This window comes from Nymphaea colorata, chromosome 12, assembly GCF_008831285.2.
Source record: "Nymphaea colorata isolate Beijing-Zhang1983 chromosome 12, ASM883128v2, whole genome shotgun sequence".
NCBI lineage: Eukaryota > Viridiplantae > Streptophyta > Magnoliopsida > Nymphaeales > Nymphaeaceae > Nymphaea > Nymphaea colorata.
This window is the reverse complement of record NC_045149.1, coordinates 21,180,881-21,199,989: the sequence shown is the minus strand read 5'-3', so window position 1 is coordinate 21,199,989 and position 19,109 is coordinate 21,180,881. Positions and strand designations below refer to the sequence as shown.

The following is a 19,109-nucleotide window of genomic DNA, read 5'->3' as shown; positions in this document are numbered from 1 at the left end:
TGAATGTTTACCCTTTAATTTATTTGCATTTCTTAACTCAAGTTTTTTTTTCCCTTTATTTTCAACTTCAGATAGATCTCTCTCTCTCTTCAAATGATGGGTAGCACAATGGTTGGGAAGGTGTCCTGTTAATTTCATATGGGTTTTTCTCTCTCTTCAAATGATGGATAGCGCAACCAGTTGGGTTAGTCACTTCTTCATTTCGAATCCTGAAGGATACTATTCAGATGGTATCGAAGAATGCTAATGATATTGAAGAGTGTTGATTTTGAAATTATTTTAGAGGCGGGTGAGAAGGTTCTTATCGTGCTATTATCTCTCTCTCTCTCTCTTCCTTTTTGTTATTCAAGGTTTATCTTGCCCACTGAACCAAACGAGCCAACGCATTGAGTTTTTAGAGCCTTCAACTTGGAAATGAACAGTGCATCTGTCACTGGGAATCACATGGTCTGTAGTTTAATCATTCTTTAACGGATTCCTTTTGTTTGGTAATACCTTATTAATGGAACAAGTTTGGACATGTTTATGGGCAATGATTGTCATCAACGGTTTAAAATAAAGGGATAGTGAGGGAAGATGAACAATTTTCTATTCTGAACAATGCCCATCTTCCACGGTTAGCCATTAACGATTAAACCAATCACAAATTTTTTTTTATCAAAACCACCGAAGATCTTTTAAAATTTCCAAAAAATTAATGCCAGAATCCTTCTGTGGCTACATGATGTTGGTGGCTCAAAGTGGTGTAGATTCCTTTGTGAAAATTTTTCGTTTTCATGATTGAATTCGACATGAAATTCCAAAACTAATCGTTGGTGCAATTCTAAAGAGTAGTTAACATTTACCTGTCTCCATCAACGTCTTCTAATCGATCTGTTTCTATGATTTTTCATATAACAAGAAAGTTTTGTGCACCAAACTCCTGTTCATCAACTTTAACAACCGAATGATGATGTAACGTTGCAGAGGTCATTTCCCAAACTTAAACTAAAAACCAAACTCCTTCTCTAAAACTGTCTTTCTCTTCTACTTCTCTCTCTTTACAGTTGATTTGATGCCTGTAAATCAGAAGTTCCCTGTGATTGAAATTGCCACTTAAATATATCGTCGATGTTACGACAGGTTACTGTTGAAAAGACACTATCTGGCCTGGAGGAATGCGATCTCCTGCAAAAGAGAACAAACAATTTGAGGCATCCAATACGTTGGTGGTCTGCTGCATTTAGAATATTCAATCAAATCATCTCTTTTCTGCAGCCATTAGCAGAGGCACCCGCACAGCAGAAGCAGCAGTGGCGAAGTTTCGTTGTACTTCAAAAGCAGGTGCAGACCAGGCACGGGGAATCAAGGAGAAGGGTGAAAACGTTGTTTAATTAGAAACCAATGTGGGCAACACGTAATCGCTCTTTCATCAAAAACCAAGTTCTTATATTCATAAACAAAGTTTGTGAATTCAACCATGGAAGTTTATTGGTGAGCACTAAAGCCCACATTTTCTTTAGAAGAAAGCCTTACCTACTGCTGCTGCCTTCTTTGTGTCACCATCAAGTTATCACCAACTTTCTTGTCTCAAAAGCTAAAACACCAATTTGCAATTTTCTATTGCATGCCCAACTTTTCTTTGCTTTTTTGGATGAATAATTTGGATCATCAAATTAAATACCATCTTTCTGCAATTGCGTCTAAGATGAAAGATATATTTCAGTTGTTGACATTTTTCAAGAACAAGTTTCTCTTTATAATTTTCTTCTCATCGACTAAACTGTGCATCATAACCATGAGTTCAGTTACAACTTTTTGCTTTTTCGGGTAACTCTGATCGCTTTTCTGGTATCCTTTTAAAGGACAGAATGTCGAATTTGTATTCACAAGAAGGTTGGTAGGAAGGAAACTCCTGATCTTTCTAATTCATTATGGAAAATTAGGTGCACTTTTAGTTTACCCAAAACATATTTAACTACCACCAAAAATTTATGTCATTCAGAAACAAAAGGGAATATTATATCATGAATATAAAAAACAATACTGATATTTAATGTCAGATCCATGGCTCTAGCTGGAGTAGACCAACCATTTTGCCAAAGATAAAAGAAGTATTCTTTAGCATTTTGTTCATTGTTTATTATCAATCAGGCAGGTAACAGATTTATAAAGATGAACAATAATATTAAAATAAATTAATATATGTAACAACAGGTGCAAGTTGTCACACTCATCAATGATTTCTATATTGACTGCAATGAAGGAGGTGGCCCTCCTACTTGCACCCATAACTTTTGCTTCCAAGGCAGTTGGCAACCCAATCCACTCACACCCAACTTTGATTCATAATCCAAACCACCATATTCTAGAAACAACCCCTTTCCCCACAATGCCAAGAAAGATCTTTGTAAACCATCATCAGATTCAGGATCCAGATCCAAATTACTGAATCCATTGGTTCAAATTCTGAAGAAGGGCAGATCGAGATCCAGATGGTGCTTCTGACTGGTGGAAGAGAAAACCTCTCTTGTGTCCCATTCTAGATCTAAGGTCGGATCTGAACCATGCGGAGATCTGAAATTCTAGCATCCTCCATATTAGATCTGGTAGGCAAGTGCCACCATGGATCCGATCCATTTGGTGTTCCATCCCAGGAACAGGATTGTCCCCACCTCCCATTTGGGTCCATAGGGCACTAAAGTGCCGGAGGGGAACAAAAGTACTGTGTTCAGAACTCAACCTGGGGAAGGACAATCTGTCCTGTGACAACCTCACCAGTACCTGATCATTCAGATTTTTTTCTCCTGTAAAGTTTTTTCTTCTCCATGATGAATGGGGTGGATGGTCAAACAACTTTTCCCGATGTTGGTCACAGATAAGAAAGGCCAAACATCGTTTCTTCATGTTTCCATATATGGATCACCTGTTCCACAGTCCAAGAGCCCATGAAACCGAGTGTACTTTTAAAATGAAACCCTAAAACAGACATTTCTTGAAAAGGAGCAACCTGAGATGATCACATTCCATTATGAGAAAAAGGGCTAGAAAGCAACAAAAAACAGATATCACAAAAGTACAACAGGTCCAAAACCCTGGCCCTTGTTGAATGCATTTTTGCAGAAACAACTTGAACATAAACCTCACACTTTGGGCATGATGAAAGTATTTTAAGTGCCCTTCCACACATCCTGGCCCCACCTTTTACATACCCATCACTGCTCAGCAGTTGGGTGGTAGTTTGCTAGATTCTGGTCTATGGGCTAGGTTGTGTTTGGATAGCAGGTGTGAAATCAGTGACATTCTCAGTCACATCTGCCCTTTCCATGTGATTCCAAGACCCAGATCCTGGGATTCTGATTCACAAGTAAGCGACCGCCGACCTGGGTTTTCGCCGCGCCTGGGTCACCGATCGCCGGAAAACTGTTCCGAGCACCCGGATTCCGGCTACGCATGCCCAGTGCTGGGTTTGGAAAACCACCCAGAACGCTTTGCTTGCAGTGGAGCACAGTAAGGTCCACATCAAGGACCACTAACCCCCAATGTAAGATCACTAAGGAAACATGAACTAATTGCTGGTGTGGTCCACACCAGCCTTGTGAGGATGGTTGGTTGCTTTCCTTATCCCTCATCTAACTGTACTGCGCCAAGAATCCTGTTCATGACTTTCTCATAGGAATTCCTTTCCAGCCAGAAACTTTTTCTTCTGGGACCATGAAAGGTATGGTTGTTAATTGTCATGGGGTTTGGATCCATGATAAGTTATTTTCTCCACATATTTGGCAAGTATATAGATCGGTCCGGAACCCAACCCATCTGTGCCTTAGAGTCGAGTCGAGTCGAGTATCGTCAGCTAAAAAATCCTGGCTCCGCCACAAAGGTCATGAAAATAAATGATGGGAAGGCGCTGCAGCGGGAAAATGTGTCATAGGAATCGGACTTGCGTGGAAGAAAAAGATTCCAACATTTGAGATCCATCCGGACCCACTATGGATCCTGCTCACGGGGTCTAACTGTCGACCCCAAGAGGTCCCTAGAGAAACCGCGTCGGGTCCACCCAGCCCGGATCCAGAGCCCGTGTTCCGTGCTCCGCAGGCCCCATAATATCGGTATTATGGGACCCACACTCAACCCGACCCGAAAAAAAGGGTAATCATTTACTGATCTGGAAACAAATAGCAACCAGAAAAGAGCGGAAGAAAAAAACCGAAAATAAAAAAATATCTGAAATTAATTTTTCTCGGTCGCCTCTTTGACTTTCAAAACGCCCACCCGTTCAACCTGACCGCGTTTCCGTTTTCCCCTGGACGGTCACGCCCTCGTTCGTTCCGTTAAATTACCGTTGTGCCTTCCCCAACTAACCCGACGCAGGGGGGTTGGCTCCGCGACAAGACCGAGGGCAGTTTCGACATCAAAGTGGGTCCAGGGTGGGCTCGAGAAGGACGGGACCGAGGCCGCGCTTCCAGGAACCCGTCCACGCCGAGTCGCTGACTGGAAAACAAACAAAGGAAAAAGAGACTAATGATTGGACCAACCTCCGCGTCTAACGAAAAGCCAAAGGAGAAAAAATATTGAATTGAAAGAAAAAAAGAAAATGGAAGAAAAGTAAGAAAACCGCTACGGTTTGCGCCGGAGCGGTTTTGGCTTCCCGTGAACCGTCGTGCGGAAAGATTGGCGTGAAACCAGTTAACCCCGCCAGCTCATCTGCCGTCCCGTTCCGGCAGTAAAATTTTCCTCGTAATTCCAATTTTACCCTCTTATCTTTCCTTTGTCAAAATTACCTATTAACCCCACTGTCTGTTGAATCTCTCTCTCCTGCCCCCTGTTTGTCGTAGGTCTTTAGGAGAGTGTTCGATGTAACTAATTAAACCAACGTGGTTTTAGAAGTTTGAAGGCATGGAATAGGCTTTGACCCGATCTTCATAGGAGGTCAAAAAATCCTTCAAACTAACTTTTTAAGTACAAAAGATTCAGCAGTCGTGGGGTCGGGGCCTCTCTTGATCTCCACCTAAGTCTTGAGTCAACAGAAATATTACCGTAAACAGGCCGAACTCCGCGTTCGATGTAGCGCTACGATCAAAGGCCATTGTTTGCATTTGACAGAGTCAATTGATAGCCCTACTCCAGTGGCTCTTGTGATATGTGCTCCACGGCAATTCAAAGGCGAACAATTGGATCGATATCTTCTCACAAGATTTAGAACTTGCCCCATGAGGCCAACTAAAGCTGAGTATTAATTAGAGAGGAAATGCATCCTTCCTTTGAACAGGTAGGTATGTAATTTGAGTGTCGGGTTATGCTAAACTGGTAAATAATTATTCTCCAAATTTCGCTCGTCGAAGCACGTGAGGAAGGGGCTTCGTTGTCGTTTTTGGAAAAGATCAGGGGCAGATGAGGAATTATGTGGTGGTGGATCAACCACGAGAAGCGACGTGGCATAATGGGATCCCCCGATTGGTGGGCGACTTTTCCTTTACAACACGTAAACTTTGCGAGAAAATAAAATAAAAGGGAAGGGGAAGGGGGGAGGAAGCCACGTGCTATCCTCGCCGGGAAACCACTTTCCGGCGGATTGGACGCCGGAGACCCAGCGATTGGTTGAGCCAACTACAACTACCGCTCCTGTCTTTAATTTCACCCTCCCCCACCCTGGCAGGTATAAATACCCTCAGGTACTCACCTTTACGGTTTTCTTAGGCCCTCCGTTCCCGGTGGTCACTGTTCCTTCCCCGCTCCGTTCCTCCGGCGCCTGCTCCGCCGGAATCTTTTTTCCTTCTCCCGCGCGTTCTCCCCTTTTCCTCTGGGTTGAACCTGGTTTTCCCGCGGTTTCGTCGTCACTCCGGCGCCGATCTGCCGCGGGTTTCCTGCGCCGGCTCGACTTCTTCCGGAGGCAATGCTGGCTCGGCTCTTTGAAGAGGCGTCGCTTCGTTCTCTGCTGGGGTCGAAAACTGGCTCTTAGGGCCTCTGGCGTTGGTTTTTGAGGGGTCTCGGCACTTGTCTGGTGATTTTTTTCCTGGTGGAGGCTCAGGGAAAGGTTCCTGAGACGTGATATGGTACGTCCTTTTCCGCTTCTAATTACTGCTGGATCTCTGGCGGTTCTCTCGAAAATCGGTTTTTTCCTTCCTCTCTTGGACGTCTGTGATATTTTTTTCCGTTTTTTAGGTAGATTTGCATGTGGTTTGAAGAAATCGCGATTTTCTCTGTACATTTCTTGTAATTTATGACAGCTTTTCTGCGTACGTTTTCCGGCTACGGTTTTCTTAATTTTTGCGTAGGTGCGTATATTTTGAGATATGCATTTTATTTTCTTGTTCACTTTGATTTGCCGGTAAGATACTTTCGTAATCAACTTTCTTTTCATGTTTTCCTATTTCTTAAGATGGAGAACGACTGGTGTGGCAGTTAACTCATAAATTAGTAATTTCCTGGACGAATTTTCTCTTCTTCGTTCGTTCACACTCTATAGTTTGGGTTTTTGAATTTTATTGCCTTTTCTGGAGCCTCTAATGTTGAAACCATTCCTAGAAATTAACCGTTAAGTTTCCCCGGAAAAGCTTGTAGGCGCTTATACTTGTTCTATGGCAAGACAGAATGGTGACTGAAAATTGTTAAGCTACTAAGTAAAAACGCCGCCCCCTTATTACAAGCATTTGAGAACCATTTGGCCCTTCGCCTCATGATTTTTCACGAAGACAGACTGTTTGCACCAGAAACTCAGACCGTTACATCCAGGATTTGGTTGAAGCATTGATGCGAGGCATGTAAATTGCAATGCAGTTCCAATTGAACAGTTTTGGCATGCGAGTTATTCAACTGTAAAGGAGCTTTTCACATGCCTAGTTTGTTACTCCAACAGAACAACATGGCTGCATCGAGCGCTTCTTTCTGATGAACGTTGTTCTACTTGATTTTTCACCGATGCCGGTGCATGATCTTTTCGATGGAGGATATAGCATGGACTCTATCTCAAGACATAGAATTTTCGCCTATGTGGTTATAATTTAGTTTTCAGGAATTGTCAATATTTCACGCTGCACATGGTAGGTTTAGTGATGCCGTTTGATGTGATAAATAATTATCCTTAAGGTGAGGGGTGAACTTTTTGTCACTAGGGTTAAGAGAGAGAAAACGTGTTAATCTTAAGCACGGTTCTTGAAACTGTTGTCCCTCGAGGCTGGAAAATAGGTCACGGAAGTTTTTTCCGTCACCTTTTTAATTTCTTAAATAATTTTTCTTAATTAGTTGGTTATTTTTCTTTGATGATTTAAATGTGCAATTAGTACATCCCTTCAATTACTTTCCCTGTTGGGTATATGTTTGTATTTATCAGCATAATCAATGAAATATTTCCATCCATGGAAATTTTAACTAGCTATTTCAAGAAGGATCTTTTAGTGTGCTGCTCGGTCTTCCAACTCGTATTAATCCTTGTGGTACAAAAACTAATATACCGGAGTAGATTTTTTTAGTTCGATTGTGCCTGTTGTATTCCAGTTGCCAGAATATATTATTACTATGGTGGGAGAGACAAAAGGGAGAGGGAGAGGTGGACATTATAATTAACATTGCTACCAAAAACCCCCAACAAGTAGTTAGGAGATTACATCTACACAGAATACTGAAATGAGAGAGAGAGAGAGAGAGAGAGAGAGGTTGCAGGAAGAGAAGGTGAAGTGGGGTAGTTAAATTAACCAATTGCGATCTGTGTTTAAGAGTTGCAGAAAAGAAAAAATTAACCCCGGTTTTCCATGTGATTGGGGTTTGCCTTGTTTTCAGTCCTTTCATGTTTCTATTTTTGTTATCCTAACGAGAAACCATGAGAAGTTTTCTGGCAGTGAAGTTATTTATAATTTTGTGATGTTAGTGCAAGGCAGACTGTCGGGCTTAAGGTCTTGAAGTTTAAGGAGGTCAGGAATTCAATACTTGGGGCCATGAACTGGTAGACATCGCATAAACCAGCTTGCCCTAAAAAATACTAAAATTTGACGAACAAACAGGATATGGATTTCAAATGTGACAACTGACATACATCTCAAAATTATGATTTTCCATCAGCTAACTCTACGGCCTGATGGGGTTTTTTTTTTAGAGTGTATTATGTCTGTTATCTGGGACATGTTTACCTTTTTTGTGGATTTTTATTTTGTTTCGCAGATAAACAACAATAAAACTGAAAATATTAAGTCTGGGGCTCATGAAATTTTTTGGTTTTTGGTGAAGTTTCTCAACTCCATAACTAATAGTATTAGCTGATTATTCTATCCAGAATAAAAGATTGAGTGATTGTTGAAGAATAAGATATTATTAATCTACAATATAAAAACTTCAATGCTTAATAGCGAACTTGAACTTATCCAAGCAATATAATGTTCGATCATGCATGAAGAGATTATTTTTGCTATGTTCTGAAATCAAATGACATACTACTTGTTACATGAAACGGGATTTACCTTCAGAAGCATATACAAGAGATAGACTAAGGAGTTGATTAGTGTGTCAATAATTCTTCTCAATGTGAAGCAGTGGAGATAAAACATTAAAATTCGCAGTTTGTTATTGATTTAGTGATTTTTCTTTGCTACGTGAGGATACAAATTTATCAACTTCAATTAATAATCTTCCTTTAGGAACAAACTGCTGCCTGATCAGCTAAAGGAAGGCATGACACACATTTAGGGTTTCTAGCATGCCATTGTACTTATTTTTTTCAAATAAGGGAATCTTTTGGACCTTCAAATTTGTGTTGCACAAAAACATAGCTAAATATTTTAGTTTTTCAATAATAGCATTGGGAAACATGATCGTCCTTTAGCCTCTTGATTCATTGCAATGGCAGGCTCCTTCTCTTCTCCTTGGAAATGTTTTTTATCTAGAAATTGACCATTTTACTGAAGAATATGCTAAACTGGTAATCACTATCTGTTCTTACTCTCTCTCAAATATTGTTATTTTGATAAAGTTGAAGGGGCTTGGTTTGCTGATGTTGGCAGTTTTGAGGATTTTGGTTATTAGGATTCTGCAACATCGTTGATATTACATCTATGTATTTGTCTTTTGTATTTGATGCTGTTGAGTATGGGATTCCATTTTACTGGTTTATTGTCAAATTAGTATAGGAAATATCCTTATATTGGGTGCAGTGGCAATTGCAGATTTGAAATTTATGTGCTTAACTTTTTTGTGGGCCATACTCAATGGGCAATTATTTTCCGACTTGGTGCCATTTCCTATGTGCTATTGAATATAAAATTGGAAATATGATCTGTTTTTTCATTTTCTTACTTTGTTTAGCTTTTGGCTACTTCTTGATAGGTGGAAGGAAGAGTTTGTTCGTCCAGAGAGGTTAAGAATGGGATAGACATTTTGGACCGCAGAAAGCTCTACCAAATGAATTTTGGAATAGGATCTGGAGCAAATGCACGCAATACGATGGCCAGGAGTGGAGGAGATGCATTAAGGCCTCCAGGTTCATGTGGAACGGGATTGCATGGAAAGGCTGGACCATGTTCTCAGCTCAATGGTGTGTCTGTGCGAGATGATGCTTTCTCAAGGCGTAAGGTTGTCAAGGCTGATTCTACAGACCTAGGGTGGATTGACAGGATTCCAGAATGTCCTGTATTTTTCCCAACGAAAGAGGAGTTTGATGATCCTTTAGTTTATCTCCAAAAGATTGCCCCTACGGCTTCCAAATATGGTAAAAGTTCCTGATGGGATCACCTGATTTTGTTACACTTCATGAACCACACTGTGTTTGAATCTTGAACAAGCTCATTCTTTGGCAGATGCTTGCACGATTGGATCTATCCTCTAACTGTTGTTTTGTTATGTTGTATTAAGTATTTACTGTTCTTTTTCCAAATTTATTTTGATTTGGGTTGTTTTTTTACTCATGCGATCCTTGTATGCCTGTTATTGCAATTTGATCATATGGGGTTTCACCGTCATCTCTTCCAAGTTCCAACATAGGCTTTTGAAGGACAGGAATACAGAAGCATGTCCAACTGTGGTCCAAACAATTCACCACATGGTTATACTAGGATCTGTCAAATTTTCCTCTACAATGTGGTAGATGTAGTAGTTCTTGATTCTGAGTGTTCTTACTAGTGCCCACCATAACATCTTTTCATTGCATAAAGGTATCTCTGGAGTTTGGATTGACAGTAGCTGTTTCTTAAATAGCATTTGGCTTTACGTTATGAGATTTTTCTTGAATTTCTTTCTCAGTCTCTTTTTATTGGTATTTGGTTTTAACATTTCTTTCCATGAGCATCCATCCATTTATAGAATGATTACCATTTGCCAGATTCTAAACTTACTGTGTTGATTCCTTCTCCATGTCATATTGTCAAGTCATCTCCAACATTCTCTTTGTCTTTGATAATGCACCTAGTTTGTAAATGACCATAAATTCAGCATTCTTCATTTCATGGAAAATGTCAAGGCACTGTCTTTTGTGGTTTTGGGCCTTTTGGCTCCCTAGTTGTCTTGGTTCAGATGTCTTGCTAACTTTCAACCTCATTGACTTACTGTATTTGGACAAGTTTGAATTTTGTTTGCTGATATAACTGCATAGAGTCATAGACTTTTCCATATGACCAGTTCAATATAAGCATCAGCACTGGTCTCATGTGATTTCTTGTATGTACATTTAGAAAAGAAATCTTGCAACTTTTCTCTGTATTGTTTAGGACCTTTAGGTGCTTTAATCTCAGAAGTAAAAGATATTGGAAATTGTATTATCTCTTATTTAAAACTCAATTTCTTGTTAGCAAAGTGGTGGTGCTTGGGTTGGGATTGCGGATGTCAGTAATCTGGCATGCAAGCTAGAGGGTATTCCTTCAAGTTGGCATGTTTAAACCAAATGCATAATAGAGTTGTCATTTTGAAAGAATGGACTAACATAGTGCAGAACTCAACTGAACAAATTGGTTAATTATGAGGGGGTGGGAGGGATTTCATGTTTCAGCAGGAATCTTGGGCCACTAAACGCCCTTTAAATAAATTAGATTCTTATTGTCATCAATTCTCACAAATAGCTGAATTAAAATGGACTTCCTCCCAATTCATTTTTGTCTACTCATTTATCTCTTTTGAATCATGTAGCTTTGTGGCACTTCATTCTTTTCAACTCCTTTTCTGTTCTTTAGGTATATGCAAGATTGTTTCACCTTTGAGTGCTTCAGTACCTGCTGGTGTTGTGCTGATGAAAGAAAAGGCTGGATTCAAGTTTACAACTCGAGTGCAGCCCCTTCGCCTATCTGAGTGGGATAGTGAGGACAAGATCACCTTTTACATGAGTGGGAGGTTTGTTACAGGACAGAACCAAATTCTGTGATTTATTAATTCCAAGGCATCAAATTATGTGCTTTACTAGTTCCAATCATGTACGCCAATCTCAATGAATATATCCTTTCCTTTTTCAGAAATTATACATTCCGTGATTACGAGAAGATGGCAAACAAAGTATTTTCACGAAGATATTCTAGTGCTGGATGCCTTCCTGCAAAGTACTTGGAAGAGGAGTTTTGGCATGAAATAGCATGCGGGAAAACAGAAACTGTTGAGTATGCATGTGATATTGATGGTAGTGCTTTTTCAACTTCCCTGAATGATCAGCTTGGGAAAAGCAAATGGAATTTGAAGGTATATTTCTTGCATGCTTTTTACATTATTCATTTTTTTTACTGTTGTGCAAATTCAACTTCAAACTCGACTGTGTTATCCACTTTAAAATTCTTACCCTTTTCTTTCTTCTAACAAGATCGTTCTGTGTCCTAGAATTAATTAAGGAATCGATATTGGATTTTGGCTTAAAGATGAATAATAATGAATGCATCTTTTAGTGACGTTTCTACGTACTGCTGGCATGGCTTGCCAAACCATCATAGAGAGAAGAAAATTTACTATAAACAGACTGTCTGTATTTTGTGTCAGTCTGTAACAACTAGGGTTGAAGCAGCCTATAATTGGGAAAAGCCTTGTTGAGACAAGCAGAGATGCTTGCAACAAGAAAACTGCCTCTTCATAGAGGTAAAAAAAATGCAACCTAGGTGTAGGGAGTGAAGATCAGGGCATCAGCATTTATGCTTAATATTAAGTAAGCCAGTTTGTTGATGAAGACTAAGGTGTGTCCAATCTTGACCTTACAAACTCTTATTCCCCCTTAGTCACCAGTAATTGGCATGCTGTGGATTGTGGTAATGGGCTTGGCTTAGGATGGCATAGTTGGAGAGTTCGACTTACAACATGTCAGAAATTGTTCTTACCTTATCCAGCTAGCTTGAACCAGCAAAATTTTTGCTGCCAAGTTCTTGAGATCTGAGATTTTGAAATTTGAAAACAAACTCTGTTGCTTATTAGAGTATGAATCCCTTGGCATTGTGTTTCTATTTTTTGCTATAATTACTTATTTTTTTCTGTCAGTTGTCACCACTTGTCCAAAATTCGTTTGCAGCTTTAACCATAAGAGCTTCACCAGTTAAGCTTGTTTTGTGCCACAGTTATCCTATGTTCGGATCCTGTAAAAGGAAAATGCTATTACTAAGTTTCTCTGGTGTGGAATACCTACAGTTACTAATTAATTTACTTTTCTTGTTGTGGTTCAGGCTGTCTCTCGGCTGCCAAAGTCAACTTTGCGGCTTCTTGACACTGCAATTCCGGTGCTGCATATCATTCTAAAAGTTTCTTTTGTGTTTTATGAGTTTAATAGGTGCATAAATAATTCAGCTTTCTGATCCTTCTTGCAGGGTGTAACAGATCCTATGCTTTACATTGGCATGCTATTCAGCATGTTTGCTTGGCATGTGGAAGATCATTACCTGTACAGGTTTATTATGCACCTTGTAGACTTCTTGTAGACTTAAGGATTTATGTTTTCTGTTTCTGACATCAGGATAAACTGTAAATATTTTCTTATTTCTTTGCAGCATTAATTATCATCATTGTGGGGCCTCAAAAACTTGGTATGGCATTCCTGGGCATGCAGCGTCTGCATTTGAAAGAGTTGTGGGGAAGCACGTGTATAAACATGAAATTCTTTCTGGTGAAGGAGAAGATGCAGCATTTGATGTACTTCTGGGAAAGACAACCATGTTTTCACCAAGTATTCTCTTGGAACATGATGTCCCTGTATACAAAGCTGTGCAAAACCCTGGAGACTTTGTAATCACCTTCCCTCGGTCTTATCATGCAGGTTTCAGTCATGGTATGATTTTGATATTTTACCTTGTGCATCTGGATATTTTTCTTTTTCATTGGAGTTTTTGCAACATGGCTTCTTCTGGGCTGGGAAAACAACTTGTGCCCATCTGGTGTCTCTGAATGATTTCTAAATGTTCTGGTACTACCATGTATTGATGTTCATATTATTCTCCTTGCTACCAGCCTACCACTATTATCTTTTGCTTACAAAATTTTGTGGAAATGACTGATGATGAAGCTTTATTCTAATTTATGTCAATTTATCGCTGCTTTGTTGGGCTGGTTACAACATAAGTATGCCCATTCATTTACTCTTACCCAAAAGAAATTTATTTTATTAATTTTTGCAGGTTTTAATTGTGGTGAAGCAGTGAACTTTGCAATGGGGGACTGGTTTCCTTTGGGGACAGTTGCCAGTCAACGCTATTCAATTCTGAACCGGTTACCTCTTCTTCCTCATGAAGAGCTTTTGTGCAAAGAATCAATGCTTCTCTTCAAGAGCTCATTGTTGACTGAGTCGAGCAATGCTGATGTTTGTTCACTAGATCTAACTTCTCAGCGCTGTATAAAGGTTTCCTTTGCACACCTTATGAGGTATCAGCATTGGGTTCGCTGGTTGCTTATGAAGCTGGGGGCACATCCAAGCTTTTCCCTGGATGATGCCCAAGGAACTCTGCTTTGCAGTCTCTGCAAACGTGATTGTTATGTTGCATTCATAACATGTGACTGCTTTGTGCATCCTATATGCCTTCGCCATAGTAAGGATTTTTTATGTTGCGCATTATGAAAACAAGCAATTTTGTTTTTCTGATCTTTTGTTAACATGTAACTTTGTGAAGTAATGCACTTATCAGTTGTATCTTAGTTTATTTCTTCCTGGTCTAATGTTTGCAGGGACTGAGAACATGGCCTGCAGATGTGGCAGTAACCGAACCATACATTTAAGGGAGAACCTTTTGGAAATGGAATCTGTTGCGTGGGCCTTTGAACAAGATAATGGAGTATTAGCAGAGGTGGAAAAGGAACTTTTGCACGGTGATGGTTCATTTTCCCAGATTAATTTTCCTCACAGTTCAGAAGGCTATACGCCATATTGCGAAATTGAGTATGAGTTGAAGTCCAAAACCAAGGAACAAGGCCATTGCTCGATTAGCAGTCTAGATAATGATAGGCAGAGGTCACCTTTGGAGGATATGGAGGACACACAAGAAATTGTCAAAATTGGTTCCTTAAAGGACGGGATTGTTAATGCAAATGCTTTGCAATCTGATGTAAGCTTTGCCTCTTAGATATGTTTACACTTTACACTTTACACAAGCTTTAATTGCTGCCCCTTGGCTAACATTGTTTCTTGGATATTATTTCAAATGGAGAATATTTTTAGTTAACCGTGGCATGACATTGCAATTATTTTCATGCTGCAGGCTAATAGGAAATATGGAAATGGAACTGTAAGTCAAACTAGAAGTTTAGATGTTTCAGTGAAGGAGCAAGATTCAAGCATACAATTGGTGCCTCATGGCGTCAAATGTGCCAGCAATGAAAACTTTCATCATCTTCAAGATATGTCATCTGATATTCAGGAGGATGATGACTCTGATTCAGAAATATTCAGGGTTAAGCGACGTCGGACTGTCAAAGTAGAACATAGATCTGCTCACAGCATATCTGATCTAAAAGTTTCTGAACAGCAGGTACCTATTAGTTCCTTTATAGTGCTGAGGAATGTGGCTCTTCTGCTTTATTGAAAATGTGGGGCAAACTCTTCAGATTTCCTGCATAAGCAAATAGGGGCACCAATATCCCTAAGATAGTGGGATGTGCCGGGATTTTGTCACTGTGTTCCTTTTCTGTCAAATTAAGTGGTGATTCTTCCTGGTGGACATTTTGGCCAGTTGCTCTTCCTTTCCTCTTTTTTATTTTTTTTCTGAAGCATGCCACCTGTGGTTTCTTACATCTTCTTTCCAACTTTCTTCGTTAAAGTTGACTCCTTTTTTATAGCATATAATTGTTGTATATAGTTTCAATTTTGATGGCTCACAGATATGCATATCATGTTTGTTTGACCGGCCCTTCACTTTCTGCTTCTTTTCCATCTTTTTCTGTCCTGAGTACAATACCTCTGTGCTGCCGACACATTTTACACCTAGCATAGTTTGTATTACCTTTTAGCTCTTTCAACACAGATCTTTGTCCATTGATGTGTTCTGTCACGGATGCTGACCACCCACCTTGAGATATTCTATATTTGGTGTTCATGAGTGTTTTCGGAACTCCTTATGCATATGCAAGGGTGTATTGCATAAATGTACCTTTTAGGCTTTAGTTTGTATTTGGAATTTCTTGATGTGCTTCAGTTCTTTTCATTTTCTTAGTTCTTTTTTCTTTTAACTTGATGTTTTCAGTTATCGCAACATCATAAATGATGTAAAAACATGCACATATGCACACACCAAAATGTGTGTACCTGCACAATGGGCTATTATGTAATTAACAGCATATGATCACTCAATTCTAAAGAAGCCATGTACGAGATTGTTCTGGAAGTACAAGTTTCTTGATTCAAAATGCTGCCATTTGTTAAACTGCCACTTTTGTTAACAAAAATTTGGAGAGCAACACTCCATGCATTTGACATTAAGCTTTCTTGGTTGGGCAATACCCACTTAGGTTAGGTTGTTGTAGTTGCACAAATATATGAAGAATTGAATACATGTTTGATCGTAATTAACCAGATATGTCATGTATTTTATTATCCCCAATAAAGAAAGTACCACTTTTTACTGTGACTTTCATTTTCTGTTAGATGTCATATATAAGACAGGATTTGTCATCATGATCGAGTATTAATAAAATGACCTACAAGAGAACATCTCCACGTCCGCTAGTCATCCTTTTGGTTAGTGTATGCTTCTGAACCATGCTGGTTGTTGGGGCTTCCTTAGCCCTTTTCTATCTTGAAGAGTCGATTTAATACTTTTCAGAAGCAATGTTGTTTACTTTTGTCATTGCAATTCAGGTGCTTAAACGGCTGAAGAAAGTTCTACCAGATGGAAAGAATGAACAATCAACTTCAGTCGTCATATCTCACAAACTTGAGCAGCAGCCTAGTTTCGCAAGGTTTTCTAAATCAGAAGCTTGTTGTAGTTCCAGATCCACGGATGGTCCTGTTCATAGAGAATCTCAGGGACATCTGCCTATTTCCTTCAAGCACAGGTCTGCGGTTACAGGATCACGGAGGCCAGAGGATTTAATGCTGGAGGAAAGAAAACTACAGAGCAGAGAACACCACATCACTGATCACTCTAGGACTCGGATGATTGACAGTGATCTAAGACGTGTGAAAGTTCGTGGTTCCTTTTTTACTACCAACAAGCAATCAGAATCTAGCTGTATATTTACCAAAACAAGTGACAGATCTATAGGGCATTTGTTATGATCGTCATCCTGACTGGGCAGGGCAGCTTTAACTGGAGAAATTAGTGGCACTAACAACAGAAATGACCTGGGAAAGTAGCAATAACAGAATTTAGATGAAGAATTCTTTGTGCAGGCCTCAAATTGAGGCGCTTGCACGCTCTCATTCTTGGCGTCTCCTTTGCTGTGTTCTTTTTTTTGCATTTCGGCAGGGAAGGCTCAGCCGGCCGGTAGAGGGAATTGTATGGTTTTGATTTGTCGTTAATCCAATTCTTGCAAGCAGAGTGGGATGCCACTCTGTTTCAGCAAAAAAAGTGCTTTGCTGCTTCCCCCCTTTAGTTCTTTATTCTTTTACAGAAAGAAAATTGGTCCTGTACATTGGGCATAATAAAAGAAAAGTTATGCAATTCCCTTTTTTGGCCCTTCTTACCCGGCCTGTCTCCTTTTTTGCTTTCCTTAAAGTTTTGCTCCTTTGCTCTTTTGGGATTTTGGTGATCATGGCCTACCAAACACCATCCTTGAATAAATGTTAAGCTTTTGGTGTTTGGTAGGCCTAGTAACCTGGAATAATGATAAGCAACCAGCAACAATAGCAATGAAATGCTGCTGCTACTGCTCTCTCTCTCTCTCTCTCTGCTCTATACATGTGCCAAACGATGTTATCTGAAATTGGTTGGATCTCTTGACCATCAGTTGTCTCATCCATTTTCAAAGAAATCTGATAAAAAAAATGTACCGTTCTCATCACAAAGAGAGACACATGAAAGGGCAGGTTATTATCCACAATGGTGACCGTCCATCACCAAAAAAGGACGGTGAAGATTTTTTTGGTTTTTCCTTAACTATTCGATGAATTTTAAAGGTTCTTCTTACCTGCCCATCTCTTTTTATGTATTTTTCATTTTAACGATTACCGTTCGAGATGATATTATTTCCCTCATACCATATCACACGACGGACAAAAGCCAGGGACTGGTGGGCACCAACTAGCACTCCGTATATTGAGAACGCCTTTTTTGACCATCCCGAAACTGAAGCTGCTTTCTTCTTCTCAGCGTGTCTTCCTCTTGCTCGGTCACCCTTGAATCCAAGGGCAAGTATGATACGATTCCTCAGGTTTTGTTTTCTTCTTCTATGAGTTTTGTTTCCACGCCCCTTTTGCCCCATCCTCTTGCGTTGCCGTCAACCGCTTAAAGCCTAAAAAGGAAAACGAGAAAGAAGGCTCCACGACCAATCACATGGGAGGTTTCTACCATTATTTCGTTGATGGGCCCATTGAAACTTATTCTTAGACAATGACATCCCCATTTTACGTTTGCTTCTTGGCTTCTAAATTCATGGTTTGTTCATTCCTCCTTCCTGTGATCATGTCCCAGGAATCTATCACATGGTTAACTGCCCCATTCCCTTTGTAGGGGAATTTTCTTCCACATGTAGCTAAATATTATTGAACATAACAAAAGGGACGGATGATATGTTCCTTCTGACTAGAGAATCTCGAACGGTCACCATCTATATCTAACAGATATTCCATCGTTCTTTATAATGGTACTGTAACAAATGGAATTAAGCATGAAATCCTGCCTCGTCAAGCAGACCACTGCTGGTTTCAGATATCATGGTACTTGACAGAAACTTGGGATTGTATAACCTACAGAATGATGATCAAATTGGAGGCATAAATCAGTACCACTGTCCAAACTGATTCACAGAGGTGGAAAAACTACGGATTTCGACATTCCTCTTGTGTTTCAGCTGAATGGTAGGTGGCTTGGACTCTCAGCTGAATGGCAGAAGTTCGTTGATGCCTTTGCAGGATTTTAGAGGGAGAAAAGCTTGATGCAGACCTGCTGTCATCAGATACAGGCCACATGACGGAGTTGGCCCTCTGCCGTGCTCCCAGCGATGGTCGATCTAAAGCACCTGCCTGGGAGCTTCCTTTTTCTGCAATTCTTGTCTGAGAGTTATTACGGTAGCTAGACGCATGCCAGCGCGGGACGCCGCAAATCCTCCGTTGAAGATTATTGGTGTGCGCAAAAGGGTTTGGTCGGATGTTCACATCAATGATTGGCATTAGCTTTAGCGATCTGCTTCTGGATCATGAAGCCCTTTATAGTTCATCCAGAAGAATGTGTAACCTTCTCCTGGAAAGACAGAATTTCGAGGCCTGATGGATTGATTAATAAGAGTTTAAGGGGCGTTTGAACGACACCCCATCTAACTTTTGCGAAAACTTTACGAAAACCAAGTTTTCAAAACTCGATTTATTTCTTGGATGACACGCCTAAAGCCTGGTTATGAGTAACTTCAGAAGTCATGCAGGCTTTGCCAAAGCCGCGTCTTCCTCGAACCCTTCTTTTTCTGGCCTCTAAACACTTTTAAAACGTAGTTTTGTAGTGTCCTCTTCTGAAAAAATTAGGGGCAGATTCATGGGAATGACAGTGACAGGCTTAAGCTGAATTAATGGCTGTGGTTTTTTAAATGATCAGAAGGTTTACCAAAAATGTCATTAG

General features: G+C 40.0%; 1 protein-coding gene across 1 annotated transcript; it reads left to right on the top strand.

Annotated features, from left to right (window-relative positions):
* Positions 1-5,507: 5,507 nt before the first annotated feature.
* On the top strand, positions 5,508-17,025 carry LOC116265887 (lysine-specific demethylase JMJ13). The gene is made up of 11 exons (XM_031646863.2): positions 5,508-6,032; positions 9,292-9,673; positions 11,127-11,283; positions 11,403-11,622; positions 12,585-12,638; positions 12,726-12,805; positions 12,906-13,183; positions 13,530-13,937; positions 14,074-14,450; positions 14,604-14,873; positions 16,199-17,025. Exons 1-11 carry the CDS (start codon positions 6,030-6,032, stop codon positions 16,616-16,618), a joined length of 2,649 nt encoding a protein of 882 aa, XP_031502723.1. The 5' UTR covers positions 5,508-6,029; the 3' UTR covers positions 16,619-17,025.
* Positions 17,026-19,109: the final 2,084 nt, after the last annotated feature.

Coding starts and splice junctions, on each gene's coding strand:
- LOC116265887 (XM_031646863.2), top strand. Junction 11,623..12,584: donor AAAGCAAATGGAATTTGAAG/GTATATTTCTTG, acceptor GTTGTGGTTCAG/GCTGTCTCTCGGCTGCCAAA. Junction 14,451..14,603: donor CAAATGCTTTGCAATCTGAT/GTAAGCTTTGCC, acceptor TTCATGCTGCAG/GCTAATAGGAAATATGGAAA.